Consider the following 19,047-nt stretch of genomic DNA (forward strand, 5'->3'; position numbering starts at 1 on the left):
AGGCTATGAGCTAAAATATAGAATGAGATACACAATTTTGGACGTGTCAAATTTGGGGATTTGTATTACTTGACTATTCTTATTTGTTAAAAAGGATTTTGTTTTTCTTTTTTTCTTTCTTTTCCAATAGGTGGTTGGGGGAAGAGGAAGGAGAAAAAAATGAGATAGTTAGACCCCACGATTGCTTAAGTCCTCTTAAGCGCTAATGTTCTGGGATTCTAGATCCACTTTGTCAAAGGACCTAGAAAGATGGCTTCAGCACTCCTTCTTTCTTTTCCCTGATGAAATGAAGCTATGGTCAAAATAGATGGAGCTTAGATTCACGGACATAAAAGGGCATTCAAAAGTACTGAGCAGAACTTTACATGTTCCATTCATCAAGCGGTATTAAATGAAAGGCAGTTCCTCAAAGCTGTGGTCTTCTCCAGCTATCATGAGGGCCACACATGCAAGATTATGAAATAGGAGGGTCAGACAGGATATTTGTTAATGTTACAGAGATGTGGACATTTTCAGTTTGCAATTCAATTTATTCAAATTATTAAGTACCTACTTTTTGCAAGGAGGAAGATAAAAAGGTGAAAAAAAAAGCCACAGTCCCTGCCCTTTAGTTTACAATCGAACATGGAAGAGATTTCATAGGCAGAATCATACAGCATCTAACAACAAAATGGGTATGAAGGAGCAAGGAAGTCAAACAAATATTACTCTGAGGTTTTCAGTTTGGTTGTCTAGAAAAATGGTAGAGTCATATACAGAAATAGAGAAGGTGAAAGGAAGGGCATGTTTTCTGAGGAAATTGAGTTCATTTTTGAATATGTTGGGTTGGACATGCTGACAGGACATCCAAGAGATGTTCAGAAAGGAATTGGAAATGCAGGACTGGAATTTAATGGCGATATCATAAAGATATGGGCGACATCTACATAAGGTTAAAAAACTGAACTCATGGAACACATGAGGTTGCAAAGGGAGAAAGTATAAAGACAGGCAAGTTGAGTATGGAGCCTGGAGACACCCAGGTTTAAAGTGCTGGAGAAAGAATGAACCAAAAGATAACCAGTCAGGGAGGTAAGAGACCCAAGAAGGAGCAGTGTCACAGAAAAAAATGAGAAGAGAAACTGTCCAGACAACAGCGAAATAGATGGCATCAAATGCGGCAGAAAGGCTAAGGAAGAGAAAGGACTAAGAGAAGGCCATTGATTTTGGAAATTAAGAAGTCACTGGTGACCTCAGAGAGAGTAGTTTCCATTGAGTAATGAGGGTGGAAGTGCAGGGTGTACAAAGTGAATGGTTACAGCAAGGAAGTAAAAACAGCATGTTTGAAGTATAGACTACTCTTTCTAAAAAAAAGAGAGGTAGAATAATAGTTGGCGCAGTGTTAGGAAGAGTGTTTTTTTTTCTTAAGGATGGGAAGCCTTTAATATATTTGTAGGCACTCATTTCTCAAATACACAGAGAACTGAGTCAAATTTATGAGAATATAAGCCATTCCCCAATTGATAAATGGTTAAAGAATATGAACAGGCTGTTTTCAAATGAAGAAATCAAAGCTATCCATAGGCATATGAAGAAGTGCTCTAAATCACTTTCAATTAGAAAAATGTAAATTAAAACAACTCAAATACCACCCCACACCAATCAGATTGACTAATATGACAAAGAAGGAAAATGATAAATGTTGGAGAGGATGTGAGAAAATTGGGACACTAATGCACTAAAGGTGGAGTTGAGAACTGATTCAGCCATTCTGGAGAACAATGTGGAACTATGTATGCCCACAGAGCAACCAAACTGTGCATACCTTTTGATCCAGCAATACCACTACTTAGGTCTGCATCCCAAAGAGATCACAGAAAAAGGGAAAAGGACCTACATATGCAAAAATAATTATAGCAGCCCTTTTCATGGTGGCAAGATATTGGAAACTGAGGGGATGCCCATCAATTAGGGAATGGCTGAACAAGCTCTGGAATAGGAATGTAATGGAACACTATTGTGCAATAAGAAATGATGACCAGGCAGATTCCAGAAAAACCTGGAAAAGACTTATACAAACTGATGCAAAGTGAAATGAGCAGAACCAGGAAAACATTGTATACAGTATCAGCAACATCATGTGATGATCAACTGTGAATGACTCAGCTCTTCTCAGCAGCAAAATGGTCCAAGACAAGGACAAAGGACTCATAAAGGAAAATGCTATCGATATCCAGATATAGAACCGATACTCAGAATGCAGATTAAAGCATATTTTTTCACTTACTTTATTCTCTCATGGTTTTATTTTCTTTTGATCTGTTTCTTCTTCCACAACTACGACAAATATGGAAATGTTTTACATGATAGCACACGTATAAACTATATCAAACTTCCTACCATTTTCAGAAGAGGGATGGGGGGGGGGAGAAAAATTTGGAACTCAAAATCTTGTAAAAATGAATGCTACAAAATTTTCTTAATATGTATTTAGGGAAAAAATAAAATACTATTTAAATAAAAAAATATTTGTAGGCACAAGAGAAAAGCCAGAAGAGAAAGAGAAAAATCAAAAAGAGTGGAAAGATTGGAAGAAAGGTGTGTTTCCAAAACACTGTGGTTTCCTGGCTCAAGTGGAAGGTGCTTATTGGAAAGTAGTAGGAAATAAGGTTGATTAGAAATGGTAAAGCCAGCTGAGGGTCTAGAAAGGTAGTAGTTCAAACTTGAAACTTCAAGAGGCAGGCAATCACTGAAAGTTTCTGATTAGAGCAGTGGCATGATGAAAGCCATGTTTAAGAAAGATTATTCTGGCAGCATGCTCAAGATGGGCCATGAAAAAAAGACCAGACTATTACAATAACCTATGGAAGAAATGATTAGAGCCTGAACTAGAATGGTGGCAGTAGGGATAGAGAGGAAGGAATGGACAGGAGGCATTTCAAATGAAGGACTCACAGAACTTAAAGGTTATGGTTGTACATGTGGATCCCTTTTTCAAGTAATGTTTTTAAATGCATAAAATAAAATGTATAGGATTACAAAGAAAACCAATTATATAATTCTCAGATGCCCTAAAATCTATCCACAGCCACAGACCCTCTTGTTCCTAACCTCAAGTTAAAATGCCCAATTTAGAGAGAATATAAGAAGTCTGGTTTTGAACGTGATAAATCTGAAGTAGTGAGGAGACATTAAAGTCCAAATGTTCAGCAGGCAAGTGATGCATCTCTTGGAACTCAGGTAAGAGATCTGGACTAGAGATAAACTTTTGGAAATCATTTGCATTATGGTACTGGAGCTGCAAATAGATAAATTAAGCCACAAAAATGGATTAGCTTGCTGAGATTAAGAACATAAAGAAAAGATGGCAAAGGGTCAAGGGCTAAGTCTTGGCCAAGGTCCAAAGTTGGAAGTTATAAGGAAAAAGGAGTCAGTGAAGGGAAGAGAGAATATTTGGAGAGGGAGATGGAGATTAGGATAGTGTCAGAGAAGCCAAAGGAAGAGAAAGATTCAAGGAAGAGGGTCAACAGTGTATGACTCGAGTAGGAGGTTTGAAAAGATTCCTTCCAAAACTAAGATTCTATAACTCTATTACTAAAAGCCAGAACCTGGCCTGATCTCCTAATGAGCTTATGGTGGACTCCATGACTAGTAGAAAAAAGTATTTTTAAAAGTATAACAAGAATTAAGAACTTCTAGGAGCAGGTGCAGCCTGTGTGTGGACACTAAACAGGCTTTCCTCTCTCTCTTCCTCCTTCCTACTCTTGGCCCCAGCTGGACCTTCACTGGAGGCAAGGCCAGGTGCAGAGAGGCAATCTCAGACCTACAGCTGGCTGGTGCAGGTGAGGCCTGTCTCTTTGCCTCTGTTGGTGCTGGCTATACTTCCCTTTCGCCTTTGTCCTAGAATGATGAGACAGGAGAACCTGCCTGTAGGGAATGGCTCAAGGAATGACAAGGTCATAGCTGAGGCATGAAGGAACCTCACAAGCTGAGGTTTCTGGATTATGTTAGTAGAAGGCTCAGTGGGGGTGGCTATGATGTCAGGGTAGAATCGGGAAAGAAAAGCTCTGTCACTTGCTCAGGCTCAGAGTCAGAGTTCACTATACTACAGATGGCACTAAATCTAATAAGTGATTCTACAGGATGTGTAAATGAGAAAATGCTGAGCCCTAGAGAAGTGCTGAGGGAACCTTCTCCAGGATCACAGAACCAGAGGATTAGCTTGTGCCCTGCCAGCAGACCACACCAGCCCCACAGAAATCATACCTGTCAAAGGGCAAGGGACTGGCCAAGAGACTGGCCACCACTGCTGCCCTATGCTGAGATGCAAGGAGATACACACTTTGCTGGATAGCCTTTGCCACATGTTCATCCTTGACCTCACATAGCTTACCATGGATCAGGCCCACAATCTCAGGCACCTAGAGAGAAATGTATAACACACACACATCATGGGGCCAGAGGATAAGTAACAACAGCCCTCCCCCGACTTTTTTTTCCAGGCCAAGGAAGAAATTCCAGGAAACCAAAGCCAATCTACTTCCCAAATAGGATTCAACTGAAATCTTTCCTGTTCAAATATGGTTCTAAGTGTAAACCTAGTTAGCAGCTGGTATAGGGTCTTTTACCTGTTTCCTCTGTGGTCTATATCTCATACACACACTCCCTCAACAACCTAGTCTAGGATTGCTGATTTAGGCATTAAAAAGAAGTGTCCATGTGCTGAATCATGTGCTAGGCCCTATGTGGGAAACATAAGGAGACAGGATAGATGGGAGCATCTTTCTAACCATGGAGACTTCTAGCCTTGACTCCTATTAACCCTCCCATGTTCCAGCCAAACCAGATTGACTGCTTTTCTGTGACTATCCCCTATACTTTCCTGTTTTTGTTCATGCTGCATTCCTTGCCTGGAATGCCTTTCAATCTTTTATCAAAAGATAGCACAAATTTGCCTCAAAAAGTAATACAAATGCCTCATGTCTATGCTGCCTTCCTTGACCTCCCAGGACAGATATGACTTTTCCACTCTTTGAATTCTTGTGGCATTTTGCCTATGTTCCCTACTTCACCCATCATCAGATCCTGACTTGTGTTATAGCTGTGTCAATGTATCTCCCTTGACTGAGAGCTCCTTGGACACAAAGCCCGTCAATATCTTATTCAACTAAGTATTGTTCATAGTGAACAGCACACTGCCTTGCACAAAGTAAATACTTCACTACTTTTTTTTTTCCCAAGCTCTCTCCAGAACCAATACCTCTATCTCTACCCTTAGCCCCAACACACTCAAGTCCATTTATCTGTCTATTTAAGAATCCAGTCCTGGTAACTGGGAAGTGGGATGCAGACCTAAGGTGCAAATTCAGCCCACAGGTTCTATCCAGTTAATATTGTTAAAGCCTCCACTAAGATGACTACAATAAGCGCGTTCCAAGGTCATGCCTCACCGTAAGCCAGCTACTTTTGCCTCTGAGCAGAAAACAGACAATTTCTGACAAAGAAAGCAAAGGATAGGCTACTAGCAACAAATTCAGAGATATAGCCAATCCTCAGGTGTCACTGCCAAATGCATCCCTTCTTTCCCCTCCCCACCAGCTGATATAGGACCTTCCCCCAAACCCTTGGGAAGGATTAACATCACTTTTGGTTTCAGGAGCTAGTCTGGATTGCACGGGACTAGGAGGTGAGTCATCAACACTGGAGCAATTCCAGGTACAGCCAACTCTAATAGGTAAAGATCTGAACCTCTGCAGCAATTCTAGAAGTAACAGGAAAGCCAAGGAAGGAAGAAAACTGGTGTTTCCAATTACAACCCCCAAATGTCAGTGGGTGGAAATGAAAAGAAAATTCAATCCAAAGTTTAAAAAGGAAAGAGAAGGCATGTTAAAAACCTTTGACTCTTGCTTCTCCAGAAATTGCTCTCCCTGCTAAACCTTCCAGGCCAGGATTTGGACCCAAATCCAGTTTGCCCCTAGGGCCTAATGCTAGTTGGCTTTGAAGTAAAACCTACAGGGCAGAAGGAGGCATGGAGAGTTAGGCAGAACAATCCCAAACAGTGACAGTGCCATGAAGGAAAACATCCAAGGAAATAGGGGCAAGTGAAGAAGACTCTTCTAGTTTCTGACTAAGGAAAGGGGGGCTAGGATCTTAAATCCTAGTTTCCTTGCATAGCTAAGACAGGAGTCTTTGACAAAACAGGATAACGTTGGCTTTATTCCTTGGCAAAACAGCATCACTCTGGGGGACAAAGAAAATTCTCTGCGCAAGGTGGCTAAAGTCAAGCAGTAAGCTGCCTTAAAGCCTAGCTCGCCTGAGGTGGATGGAGGTTGAGGCACTTGTTCTAGAACAGCACCAGAAGGTTTAGGGGAACTCTGTGGTGAACCCTAGGGTTCCAATTTAGGATCCACCCTATAACAGTTTGTCTTCTCATGCTTTTGCAGAGCTCCCTGAGCTGTTGCAGAGCAGATTCTTCTCCTGGATCATGGTAAGAACAGAGCCATAGCCTTAAATGCATTCACTTCACTACTTTTTCCCTTCTCCACTTCCAAGAGACAGGTAACTAGGGCCCTGCATAGGAAGGTTTCCTGTTATTGACTGGTAAACATCAAAATTAGCTTCTAAGGGGGAAAGGATTGGAAGGCTCCTTCACTGAGCCCAGACAGTTCTTTACCTTCTCCAGTAACACGGCTCCCCTCTCCTTCAGTAGACAGTTGATAATGACTGTGGCAGCACGTGCACAATTCAAATCAGGGTCTTTCAGCCCTTCAAATGTTGTTAGTAGAAGGGAGATAAACTGATCTGGGGGGAGGCGCTTCCCAATAATCTGCAGAGAGAAAAGTTAGATGGTAGGAAACCAAGGAGAAAAGGATTCAGATACATTGCCCAGCCCCCTAGGATGCTCTAGTTAGGGTCCAGAGGGTAAGAGAAGTAATAAAAACAACTACACACTGTGCGCTTAAGTACACACTCATTCAACAAACACCTGTTAAATACCTACTATGTGAAAAGTATTGTATTAGTCACAAAATGAAAAAGTCTCTGCCCTCAAGAAGGCTACATTCTCCTTAAATTTAAGGAGATGCTAACAATTAAAGGGATCAGGAAAGGCTTCCTGTGCAAAGACAGGGAGATGAGAGACTGAATGCCAAATTCAGAGAATAGAGATAAAGCCAGGTTAGATATAACAGAGTATGTGAAGAGTAGTAATGTGAACTAAGTCTGGAAAAGAAGGCTAGAGACAGACAATACAGGGCTCTAAATGCCAAGATGAGAAGTTTGTCATTTAATCTAGAGAATAATGGAAGCTTCTTGAGCAGGGGAATGATATGGTCAGATTTGTCCTTTAGGAAGATTATTTTGACAGTTGAGTAGAGGATGGATTGGAGAGAGAAGAAATTGGAAGCCTGAAGACCAATTAGTAAGCTACTACAATAACCTAGAGAGGAAGCAATCAGGGCCTGAACTAGATTTGTGAAGAGGGGACAGATGTAAGAGATATTATAGAGCTAACACTAACAAAATTTGGCAGAATTCGTATCTGGGGAAGGAGGCTGGCGATGAGAGTTAGGGACTTGGAGGTTTTAACTAGAAAAGATAATGGTACCCTATATGAAAGAAGGAAATTATGGAGGAAGGGATGAATAGTACTTTGAATATGTTGACTTTGAGATGCCCACAGAACATCCAGTTGGGGATACACACAATCCAGGTTCAAGATTTAGATTTTGATGCCATCTATATAGAGATAATAATTGAACTTATGGCTGTGGTGATAAAATCACCAAGAGGGAGGATGCAAAAGGAAAAAGAAAAGAGGTCTAGGACAGTCTTGGGAGATACTCATGGTTAAGGGATGGAATATGAATGATGATCCAGCAAAGGAAACTGAAGAGCGGTCAGAAAAGGAGGAGGAGACCCTAAAGAGTGCAATGTTACAGAATGAAGGAAGGAGACAGTACCAAGTGCAAAGGAGAGATCCAGGTAAAGTATCATGAGGCTCAGAATGGGAAGGAGAGAGTACGTGGCAACTGGAGGGGTTCAGGGAAGACTTCCAGTAAAATGTAAGCTCCTTGCCATTCTCCAAGGATAAATGGTCAAAGGATATGAACAGTTTTTTTCATTTTAAACAAGAAATTTATTTAAACAACAAGATGTTTGACTTGAAGGTAAAACTATCTAGAATCAATTTCTTTATAGTAATTTATCCCTACTGAGAGACAGATGTAACAGCTACATACAAAAAAATCATAAAATCATCCTTGGTTTTACAATGATAAAAGAAAAACACTGAAATTATCCAATCAAACAAGGTATGCAAGGATTTTTTGGTGGGTTTTTTTGTTGTTGGTGTTGTTAAACAGAGCAAAATAATTTACTGGAATATAAGATATAAGTTGAATGAGCATGCCACTAATGGAGAAAAGGGATATTTTCACAGAACCAGTTTGTTTTTTCCCCTCCCCATCTCCATTTGATGTTGATCAAAACATACCATTGGCCATTTAGTTTTAAAAAAAAAAACCAAAAACAAAAATGCATTATGCCTGCGCACATACACCAGTTACTTTATGTACAATAAAGGAATGGGGGAAGGGAGTCAAAGAGGGAAAATCATATTGCAGTAGTCAGGACGTGGATGACCCAAATCTCAGTTTTCTAATTGTGAGTATACTGTTTTTCTTGGGAGCACAGTTCTGGAGCAGAGTAAGTGCCTCCTGTCTGCTGCTGGAATACATCAATTGTATCTTCATCCTCCATTTCCACCTGTGCGGCTGTGTCTGTTTCATTGACTGATCGCCTATTAAATCGGAATCTGATCTGCCTCACTGACAAACCCTGTCGTTCACAATAGGCCTCTTAATCTTAAATTGCGCCACTGAACCATCTTGCCCGGCCACCTTCAAATTAACGTGGTCATTGTTCTCGTGACTCCTTTCTTCGGCCTTTCGTCAGCTGTGGCAAGTCCAGGGGTCTCCTCAGCTGCCGCTTCACAGAAGAGGCACCAGGATGGTCCCCTCCAAGAGAATGGGGGGAGAAGCAGCAGCAACAGGAGGAAGAGGAAGATGATGGTGGTGATGGCGAGGAAGGAGGAGGAGAAGGACGAGAAGGAATGAACAAACAGTTCTTAAGAAAAGAACTGTAAACTATTAAAGACAATATCAAAGACTGCTCCAAATCACTAGCACCGAGAGAACAACAAATAAAAACTGAGGCTTCATCACACACCCAGCAAACTGGCAAAGATGGCAAGAAAGGAAAAGCCATTTGATGTTGATCACTGTATTTAATGCTGTATAGGAGAGCTAGATGGCTCAGTGGATAGAGCCTGGAGTCAGGAAGACCTTAGTTCAAATCCGGCCTCAGACACTTACTAGTTTTGTGACAAGGAAATGGCAAACCACTCTAGTTATCTTTGTCAAGAAAATCCCATGGACAGTATGGGCCACAGGATCACAAAGAGTTATATGTGACTGAATGACTGAACAACAACACAGCTGTGAAATGGCCCAATTATTCCAGACACTAATTTGGAATTATGCCATAAAAAGTGACTAAAACATGCATACCCTTTGCTCTAGAGATCTCACTGCTAGGGGACTGTGAATACGGATAAGCTGTAAGCTATGGATAAATTGTATGGATAAAGCATAAGCTGCCAGTCATGGCTCATGTGATAGTTGGCTTTTCTGAACTGCTTTTTTCCTTCTTTCTTTTGTAATCTTTGTAATAAAACAATCTTGCAATAAGTAGAGAAAAGGGGAGGAACAGATTCAGAGTTGCAAGCTGTATAAAAAATATTCACAAAAACAAGATATATACTCCTTGGGAGCAGAGACTCATTTTTTTTCTTTATATCTTCAGCATCCAGCAATATGCCTTGCAAATTATAGGTCTAGCACACCTACGTGATTCAGTAGATAGAATACTGGACTTGGAGTCAGGAAGACCCCCAAGTCATATCTGGCCTCAGACACTTAGCTGTGTGACCTTGGGCAAGTCACTTAACCTCTGTCTCCCTCAGTTTCCTTAACCATAAAATGGGGGATAATAATAGCACTTATCTCACAGGAATTTTGTAAAGATCAAATGAGATAATATTTGTAAAGTGCTTAGCACAGCGCCTGGCATATAACAGGTGCTTAATAAATGCTTGTTTCCTCCATTCCTTCTTAATAAATATTTGGTGATTGAATAGAGAAAGTGGCAAATGATATGAGTCTCTTCAAGGCAGGGAGGTGAAGTGAGTTCATTCCAGGCAGAGGAAATCACAGAGTATTGGAGCTGGAAGGGAGCTGAGCAGCACCATCTATTAGCCCAACCACTTGCCCAATGAATCAAGACCATCTATAACAACCCCTCTGCTAGAACACCCCCAAGACAGGGAATTCAGTAACTTCTTTGCCAATTTCATCCACTGTAGACTGATATATTAAGATTTTCCCCTTATATTGAGCCAAAAATTGCCTTTCTCTAACTTCTACCCATTGTTCTGAGTTCTTTCCTTTGGTACCAGAGAAACTGTTCCCTTTTTCCACTGACAGCCCTTCAGATGGTGGAAGACAGCAATCATGTCTATCCTTCCTCAACAAGTCTTCTCTCTAGTCCCAAGGGAGTGAGAAGGCTCCTGTTTCCCTTCCCTTTATCTTCTCTCACATGTACGTGCCCTTCTGAATGAAAAGTGCTAAGGATAACAGCTGTCTCTTCATTCCCTAAAACAAGCAATAAAACAAGCCTAGTCAATACTGGCTCCACTAGCTAAGGAGGAATTTATTCTCCTCTCATATGTTTCACTGATGGGACTAAGGCTACTTTTGTGAGCACCCCATGTGTTTCCTTCTCACTTTCTTCACTCATCCCCTGGGATGGGTTTTATCATCTATAGAGGCTCTAACAGCGCAGGACTCAGCCTTCAATCAGTCAATCAACAAGCATTCAGTAAGGTCCTATTACATGCTAGGCATTGTACTGGTGTTAGGGATACAAATAAAGAAGTGAGATAGTTCTGTTTACATTCCACTAGGGGAATACAACATACATTTGAGTGTGGTGGCCAGGAAAGGGAATTTTGGTCTAGGCCAATCGTTCTAAACCTGGGAGCTTGTTTATTAAAAGCATTTTTCTAACTATTTCAATACAGTTGAAATCCTATGTATTTTATTTTATTCATTTAAAAACAGTATTCTGAGAAGGGGTCCATAGGCTTTACCTGACTACCAAGAGGTCCGTGACAGAAAAGAGATTAAGAAGCCCTGGTCTAGGCAATCATAGGGATTCTCAGTGTAACAGGATAGTAGGTCATCTTGTCCTCTCTAGTAGCAATACTAATATTCATTTGATTACTGTTCCCTGAGCAAGAGGTAAAAAGCAGGCAGTGGAATGGGATGAGTAGAGCATAGCTGTTGGGCAGATGGTAAGATGTATTTGATTGCTAGGTCCTGCATACCAGGCAACAGTTTTCTTCCCTCTGAGGCTGTCAATTTGCACTAAGTAGCATGTGATTAAAAACAAAACAAAACAGACAAGACAGGCCCAGAGTATTCCCATTTCTCTGGCCCAACCCAAGGGAAAGGCTATGGCTACAGTTTGGCCATCATGGAGAATGTAGCTGGTATGAAGCCTGTCATTTAATGACTAGATATATAGCTTCTGTTCAGGGCTTTTAGAAATCAGAAAGATGAGGGATCCTAACCAAAAGGCAAGAGCACCCACTCTCCTAGCCCACTGAAAGAAGATGAGATTCTGTAATTATGGACAGTTGGGGAGGAGAAATATGAGCTATGACTCCTTATCTGCTGCCAAGGTGCCTCTGAGGTTAGCTAGGATGAAGAAAGGAAGGGGTAGACTGTCAGTTTTTCCAGCACAGATCTTTCTTCCAGGTTTTAGAATGAAGCCGTTAAAACATTTCATCCAGGCCAAAGTCTGGGAGAAAATCAAACCTCAGAGGGATCTTCAAGGGAAAAACTCCAGAACCTCTTTTCCCAATAAAGTAAGGAGCCAGCTTCCTCCAAGCTTATGGTGGGGGGTAGAGCAGTTTGTGTCTAAAAAAATCTGCCCCTGTGCTCACAGCTACTGGCATTCATTGTTGCCTGGCACTATGCCCATCCTCTTCATCAGAGGTCATCCTGTACTCCAGTTCAAGATCACCACTGACAATAGCTCAAGGCCCTCCCCCAGGAGGTGTCAAGCCTTCCCTTTCCCATTTAGCTCAACAGAGGCCAACTTAGTTCCCCCTGTTCAGGTGGCACTGAAGGGATTCATCACCAAAGAGATTAGACCAAACAACAAAGTGATGAGAAAAAAACCCAACGTAGTTCCTGGGCATAGGCATATCTGATCACATAATGCCTGCTCCAGTGACTTCAGTGTCACCAATCTCCACAGAATAAAAGACAAACTCTATATCTTGATGCTAGAGGCCCTTAGTAAAGCGGCTCCTACCTCTCTTCCAGACTTATTGCACCTTACTCCTGTTCATGCTCTATTTTCTAGACCAGACTACCTGATTTTATCCTGCCTAGAAGAGGTAGCCTCTTTATATCTAGGTACTAAAATCATTCTCTTCCTTCCATTAGGCCTTCCATGATTTCCAACCTGAAAATGAGCCCTCCCCATCCTCAATCTCTAATCTCTTCCTGTCAAATTTCTCCTAAAATTATTGCATTCTAACTTGTATTATAGGAATCTACTTGTCATCCTCCTACTTCCTTATAAATTCCTTGAGGTCAAGGATCATGTGATTCTTCATCTTTTCATCCCCATCGTCTAGCACAGAGCAATCAAAGCCCAGAGTGGGTTCCTGACAAATATTTCTTTAATTGAAATGAATACGACGTTTCTCAAGGCCCATGCTAGGCTCACAGGGCTTAAGAAAATGGCTCAGACTATGAGAAGGACCTTCATCTCTATGGCTGGTCCCCGGAGCTGGGGAAAGGCTGGGATGATAACTGAATAGTAAGGCAATGCCTTCCTACCCTTGGGGGTCTGCTATTTCCCTCTCACCTCTGCCCACAGCACTCAGCTAAATGCAGCTGTGAAGTTCACCAACTAAGGCTGAATCCAGAAAGGGTGTTAGTGGGTCCACAGAAGGAGAGGTGGACAAAATAAATCTCTTGGGCCCTAAACATGTGGTATGGCAGGCAAGAGGATTTCTCTGCCCTTCCTCACTGAGGTCTGTAGCTTTGGTACAATTCCTAGATTCCTAGCAGCTCCAGCATTTTCATGTGGAGCTGCAGCCAAGAGTACTATTAACCAAAAACTCTCAACCAGGCAGTCTGACCTCCTCCCTCTGAAGTAGATCATACCAGAGCAAACCCACACCTGAGGGGCCACTATATTAGACAGCAGCAATGCCCTGTAAGTGGGGCCTCCTGGGAGTTCACTCAGAAAAGACTGAAGATATCAAAAGATCCCTAGGCTGGACCATGTCTCCAATCTGTAGCCTATGCTGACCTTCCAGAGGCTAACAGGTACAGGGTCACATGCTCCTTCTAACCCTGGGTGAAAGGTCAAGTGCCTTGACAAATGTTCCTACCCCACTGGCTGTTAAGTGACCCCTACCAGCTGGGTGCTCCAGAGAGAGCAGGGAGGGAGTCATAAACTAAAAGTGCAGGAACCCTGGTTCATTTCCTGAATTTCAATGAAGCCCAAGCTCCTTTGCTAGTGAAGGGGAAGCTAATAGCCAACAAGTATTGCCTTGAGATTTCCATTAAGGGGGAAGAAGGGCATTACTTGGGGGATAAAAACTGTATGGTCTCAAAAGTGGATTGAGACCTTGGCATCTCCTTATCTGCAGCCACTAGAGACAAAGCCTGTAGAGGTTTCTGATTAAGAAGAGGGATTATTCCATTCTGGCCTTAATTTCCCAGATAATTCTTCCATGGAGAGCTGGTTTGTGTCTGCCTGCCTGATCCACATTTGCTGGTCTAACTCTGCCCACAAGAACTACTGAAAGCAGGTGCCCCACCACTGTTTCTTTTTCCCATTCACTGACACTTATCTATTGACACCTGACTGGTTCTAAAGCTTCTCATGTTCTTACAGGCAGAGTCCTGTATAAGTAAAACTCCTTGCTGAAGCTATTCATAGGCTGGGTGTGGAGGCTTTATCTGCCACTGTCCCACTGGGTTAGGGTCCTAGCTGCTGTTACCTGGGCAATGCTGTAGCAGGTATGGAAGAGAACAGTGACATTGGGATCACTTAGGCTATCTTTGAGAGATAATAGCTTCTCAGCTACTTCATCCTGATAATCTTGGGCAAAACCTGTAGGAGAAAAGAAAGTTCATCAGTATAGCCTAAGCAAAGCCATTCTCCAGCCTGACACAGCCAGTTTAGGAAGTTCTAATTCCTGGAACCAGGGTGCCCTCTCCTGGTGGCAACCCTTCCAGAAAGTTAAGCTAAATAGCTGGGGCCAGATGGGCTCCTCCACACTCCAAGGTATTTCAGAGAGACATTTCTTTTCCTATTTCTATAAGCATTAGGTAGGGAACACCAAAACTAGGAAAAGGGGGAAAAAATAAGCAATAAATGCACAGCCTGAAAGCCAGCCATAAATAACTATTTACGACCAATGGGGCAATCTCAGGTAGCTATGGGATAAACTGGACTAAACCAGGCTATTATATATGACACTGGACTCTAAATAAGGCTGGTAGGCTTCACCCAAGTGTAGCTAGGTGGTGCAGTGGAGAGAGCACAGGGCCTGGAGTCAGGTCTTCCTGACTCCAAATCTGGTCCCAGGCACTTACTAGCTGTGTGACCCTGGCCAAGTCACTTAACCCTTTTTGCCTTGGTTTCCTCATCTGTAAAATGAGCTGGAGAAGGAAATGGAAAACCACTCCACTATCTTTGCTAAGAAAACCCCAAATGGAGTCATAGAGAGTCAGACATGACTGAAAATGACTAAACAATAATAGAACAACAAAGGTGTCACCCACAGCGCTGAGACGCTAGAAAACCTACTCAACCCCAAATCTAGATGTTCCTACTTTATGTATTTCTGACCATCAACAGAAGATCTAAATCCCCAGAAAGCATATCTTTGTACAAAGTAAGAAATGAGCACGAGGTCATAGAGTGAAATCCTCTCATTGTAAAGATGAGAGAACTGAGACCCAAGGAGGGGAAGTGACTTACCCATGATCCTACAACTAATCAGAATCAAGATTAGAAGTTAGTGGTGGCTCATTAGACAGACTTGCAATGACCATTCCTCTCTCCTACCCCCATCCCACCCTACCCCGTGGCTCTCACCCTCATAGAACAACTGTATGTAGAGTAAGGAGTAAACACAATCCAAGGCATCATGTCGGAGAGAAGGTAGTGAGTCTGCACACCTCGGAGAGAAGATCCCAACAAGGAGCCCCAAGTTATGGAATGGTACAATTGCCTGGGGAGAGAGGGTAACTCAGAAAGGAATTGAAAAGAAGCTTGGAGTCTTGTGGACAGCATTCACTTCAATACCTGGGAAACCAAGTCAGGTAGGGCCCTAATGAGGCTCTGCCCCATGGCTAGTGCAGGTGGCATCTTGGAGCTTGCCCCACAGAGAATACCTATCACTGTTCCAGGACTTTCACCTGAAGGACCAGGACAATTAAGCATAATAGCATGCTCCAGAAGGACCAGAAACTCAGGAAAGGGAAACCAAATTACAGATGAGAAGCAGGTTACAACTTTGAAAGACAACCTCCTCCTCCCTACTGGGTTAACACTCTGAAGGACCAAGTCTTCAGTCACTCCAGCCATCATCCACTGCATGCCAGGGGCTAAATCTCAAACATCCATAAATATATCCACAAATAGGTTAGGGTGTATTGTGCTACTCATATTTACTTGCACTTCACCTCTCCATTACTACAGCCACCACTCCAGTCCAGGCTCTTATCTGGGTGACTGCAAGAGCCTCCGAACTGGTTTCTCTATGTCCTTATCCATCCTGCACAGGCCATCAGATTAACGCATCATAATGCATGTCTGATCAGTCACTAATCTGTTTATCATCCTTTAATGATACCCACCAACTCCTTCCAGAATCAAGTCCAAAATGGTTAGCTCAAGAATTGCTGGTGCCGTCTATCTCCCACTCCTAAGTCCCCGCCTGCCTTTCTAGCCTTATGTCCCATTAGGGGAATAGTACCTATATATGACTCTTTGCTTCACCAAAACTATACTACAAGTCATGACTGAAACATAATTGTTCTATTCCTACCTTGATGCCTTTACTCATGTTGCTACCTCCCTCATAATCTTCAATTGTCAAAGTTCTACCCATTCTTCATGGGCCAGCTTAAATGTCACTCTCTTCTGGGACACTTTCCTAGATCTTTCCAACTAGAAGGGACCCTCCCTCCTCTGAATTCCCATAGAACTTCATGTCTATTATGGTGTCTTGTATTATGATTAATCAACAGTTCCATCCCCCCTCCCCAGGATATTATAAGCTTACTGGGGCAGAGATTGTCACTTGCATTCCCTACAGTACTTCACAATGGCAAGCATTCAGTAGATATTTGTTGAATTAGTAAAATGCTTTTTCTGAAAGGTGGAATAGGGACCATTCCCCATCCTCAACCCCCCAATTAGACATAATGGTTACTTGAAGGTTCAACAGAAAGGCCAGGAAGAGAAAAAAGATGAAAAGGAAGATCAACGGAGTCCAATGTGGCAGAGTATACAAAACAAGATGAAGGAAAACAGAGGGGACACAGAAAAACAGGCCTAAAGGGAACCCAGGCAGCCAGAGAAAAGGCAGGTTAGGCAGACTAAAGGGGAAACCTCTTATCTATTAGAGATTTGCAAAAGTGGAATGGGGTGCTTCAGGAAATAGTAAACTCTATTACTGGAGGTCTGTGGAACACAGAATGGCAAGCACTCATCAAAGATTTGGACTAAATGACCCTAGAGGTCCCTTCCAACTCTGGCAAGGGAAGAGATAGCCAACATTTCCGGAAGCAAAAGAGAGTGGTGCCATGAGGGAAGAGACCTGGATCTGAGGTGTGGAAGTAACTGCGCGGGGGGGGGGGCATGCAGGCATACTTACAATTACATTCAAATGTTCCAAGAAATAGCGCAGCAGATAGGCGCTCAACCCAAGGGCACGTTCCCGCTCATGTCCTTTGGGGGATTTGATCCATGGGGTCAAATGCTAGAAGAAGAACGAGGAGGAAAAGAGCTTTACCAGCTGGGATGGAAGTAGGTAAGGGAGACAGACACAGATTTCAGAGGCAGAAGCTCCAGCTCTGAGCAGAAAGAACCACTACTCACAGGAATAGACAGCTGAGCAGGTCTCCCTTTGGGTCAGCTCCAATATAGTACCAATTTCAGCTTTAGAGAAGTATGAGTGGGCGCAGGGAGTTGAACTGCAATACAACAGCCATCCCTGATCTAGCTATCCCACAATGGCCAAATGAGAGAATGCATGTGCTAGCACTTGAAAACAAAGAGGTGCTATAAAATTTCCAGGTAAGGTACTGACTCTTAGAGCTCCTCCTTTCTGCCAGTCAAAACATGTTCAATTGACCTACACCTTGATAAGCAGCCCCATGAGTGAAGTTTTTGACCTAGGACCTAAAAATGATGGTCCTGGCTATCTATTCAAGAATACCATCTTTTACTTCCTAGCTTGCCTGGCTCCCACAACCATCCTGTTTGAAATACCTCCACAGGCTCAGCCATTACGGGCTCAACATCTAATGGAGAGATAGACAAAGCTCTCATAAATAAAAAGGAAGCTCATATGAGAGCCAAGTATAAACAGTATCTCAAGGAGGAATCTTTAACTACCATTTAGGTTTGTATTAATACAACTTAACTAAGTCTTAGCATCTTGGCTCCTGTACCTTACTTAGGAGAACGGAGAAATTATCCAAGAAAGGCAGGCTGGAAAGCAAAGAAGCATGACCGCTCATATTCAACCCCTGGACACTGTTTCGGTGGCTCAACCAACCAAACCCATTCTGGGATACGTGAGAGGTAGCTACTACCCTATACATTCCCCCTGCAGCCCAGTCACAACTAGGGACAAGGAAATACAATCAGTTCAAGGAAAGATTAGAAGTAAGGATTTTTATTTCCAAAATGTATAGTTCTACTATCCAAACAACTGTCTCATGAGGTGTTAGGTAACAAGGTAATGCTTGACCTGAAGAAGATAAGACATAGGGGTGACATGATAGTGGTATCTGAAGGAATATAATGTGGAAAAACACACAGGCTTGTTCTACTTGGCCTGAGAGGGTAGAACTAGGAGTAATGAGAAGTTTTAGAGATGCAGATTTCTCTTTGATATAAGGGAAAATCTTCTTAACAATTAGAATGTCCAAAAGCGGAATGGACTATTTCAGGAAGAACTTGGTTTCCCATCACTGGAGATCCTGAAGTGGAAATGGAATGACTTCTCTTCAGCAGTCTAGTGCAAGGTTCCTATTCAGATACAGGTTGGCCTACATGTCCTCAAAGGTCTCTTCCAATTCAGATTCTATGGCATAGAATAACCATAGTCATGTACTCCCCACCTTCCTCTGCTCCCAAACCAGAACCAGGGCTGGAAGATGGTGGGCCTTTTAGACAAAGTTTACCTAGGGCTCTAGTCAAGAATGTCTGCTGACTCAAGGAGGCACTATTTGGAGGGATCCTGGAGCACATCCACCTTGCCCTAACACAGGGACACAGGGCCCATGAAGGAAGCAACAGAGGAACTAGCCATGTGGCTGGCCCTATAGCTCCTGGCTAAATGAGGAAGTGCAAGAAAAGTCCCATACCTCATGTTAAAAGAAATGAAAACCATCCCAAGAGTTGGGGACCAGATCTGGCTGGACTCTTGGAGCTGTGAGGATGGAGTAATAGGGTCTGGCTAGGCCCTCTGTTGTTCTGTGGAGCTCACCACCCCACCTGATCGTACCTCAAACATGTTCTGCAGGCCTCGGGGAGTTAAGTTTCGAAGAAGAAGGCTTGTCAGCAAATCCATGAGCGCAGTCATAGTATCAAAGTACAGAATCTAGACGAAGACAAGTAACACTTCTGTTGGTTTAAAAAGCCCCCAATTCCCTCCAAAGGGCCTTGAAAGGGAGG

At 42.7% G+C, this 19,047-nt stretch overlaps 1 protein-coding gene across 7 annotated transcripts in view; it reads right to left on the minus strand.

Moving 5' to 3' along the window:
* The window catches only part of MROH1 (maestro heat like repeat family member 1), a 185,195-nt gene that overhangs the window by 51,156 nt on the left and 114,992 nt on the right, over nt 1–19,047 (minus strand). For all 7 annotated transcript variants that reach the window (XM_027857638.1, XM_027857637.1, XM_027857639.1 and 4 more), the window contains 6 exons: nt 18,878–18,973; nt 17,018–17,122; nt 15,232–15,367; nt 14,129–14,241; nt 6,653–6,805; nt 4,246–4,400 (listed from right to left, as the gene is read on the minus strand). In XM_027857638.1, coding sequence (XP_027713439.1) covers nt 4,246–4,400; nt 6,653–6,805; nt 14,129–14,241; nt 15,232–15,367; nt 17,018–17,122; nt 18,878–18,973 — 758 coding nt within the window. The remainder of the gene's footprint in view (nt 1–4,245; nt 4,401–6,652; nt 6,806–14,128; nt 14,242–15,231; nt 15,368–17,017; nt 17,123–18,877; nt 18,974–19,047) is intronic.

Source organism: Vombatus ursinus, unplaced genomic scaffold, assembly GCF_900497805.2.
Source record: "Vombatus ursinus unplaced genomic scaffold, bare-nosed wombat genome assembly UNPS02012319.1, whole genome shotgun sequence".
Lineage (NCBI taxonomy): Eukaryota > Metazoa > Chordata > Mammalia > Diprotodontia > Vombatidae > Vombatus > Vombatus ursinus.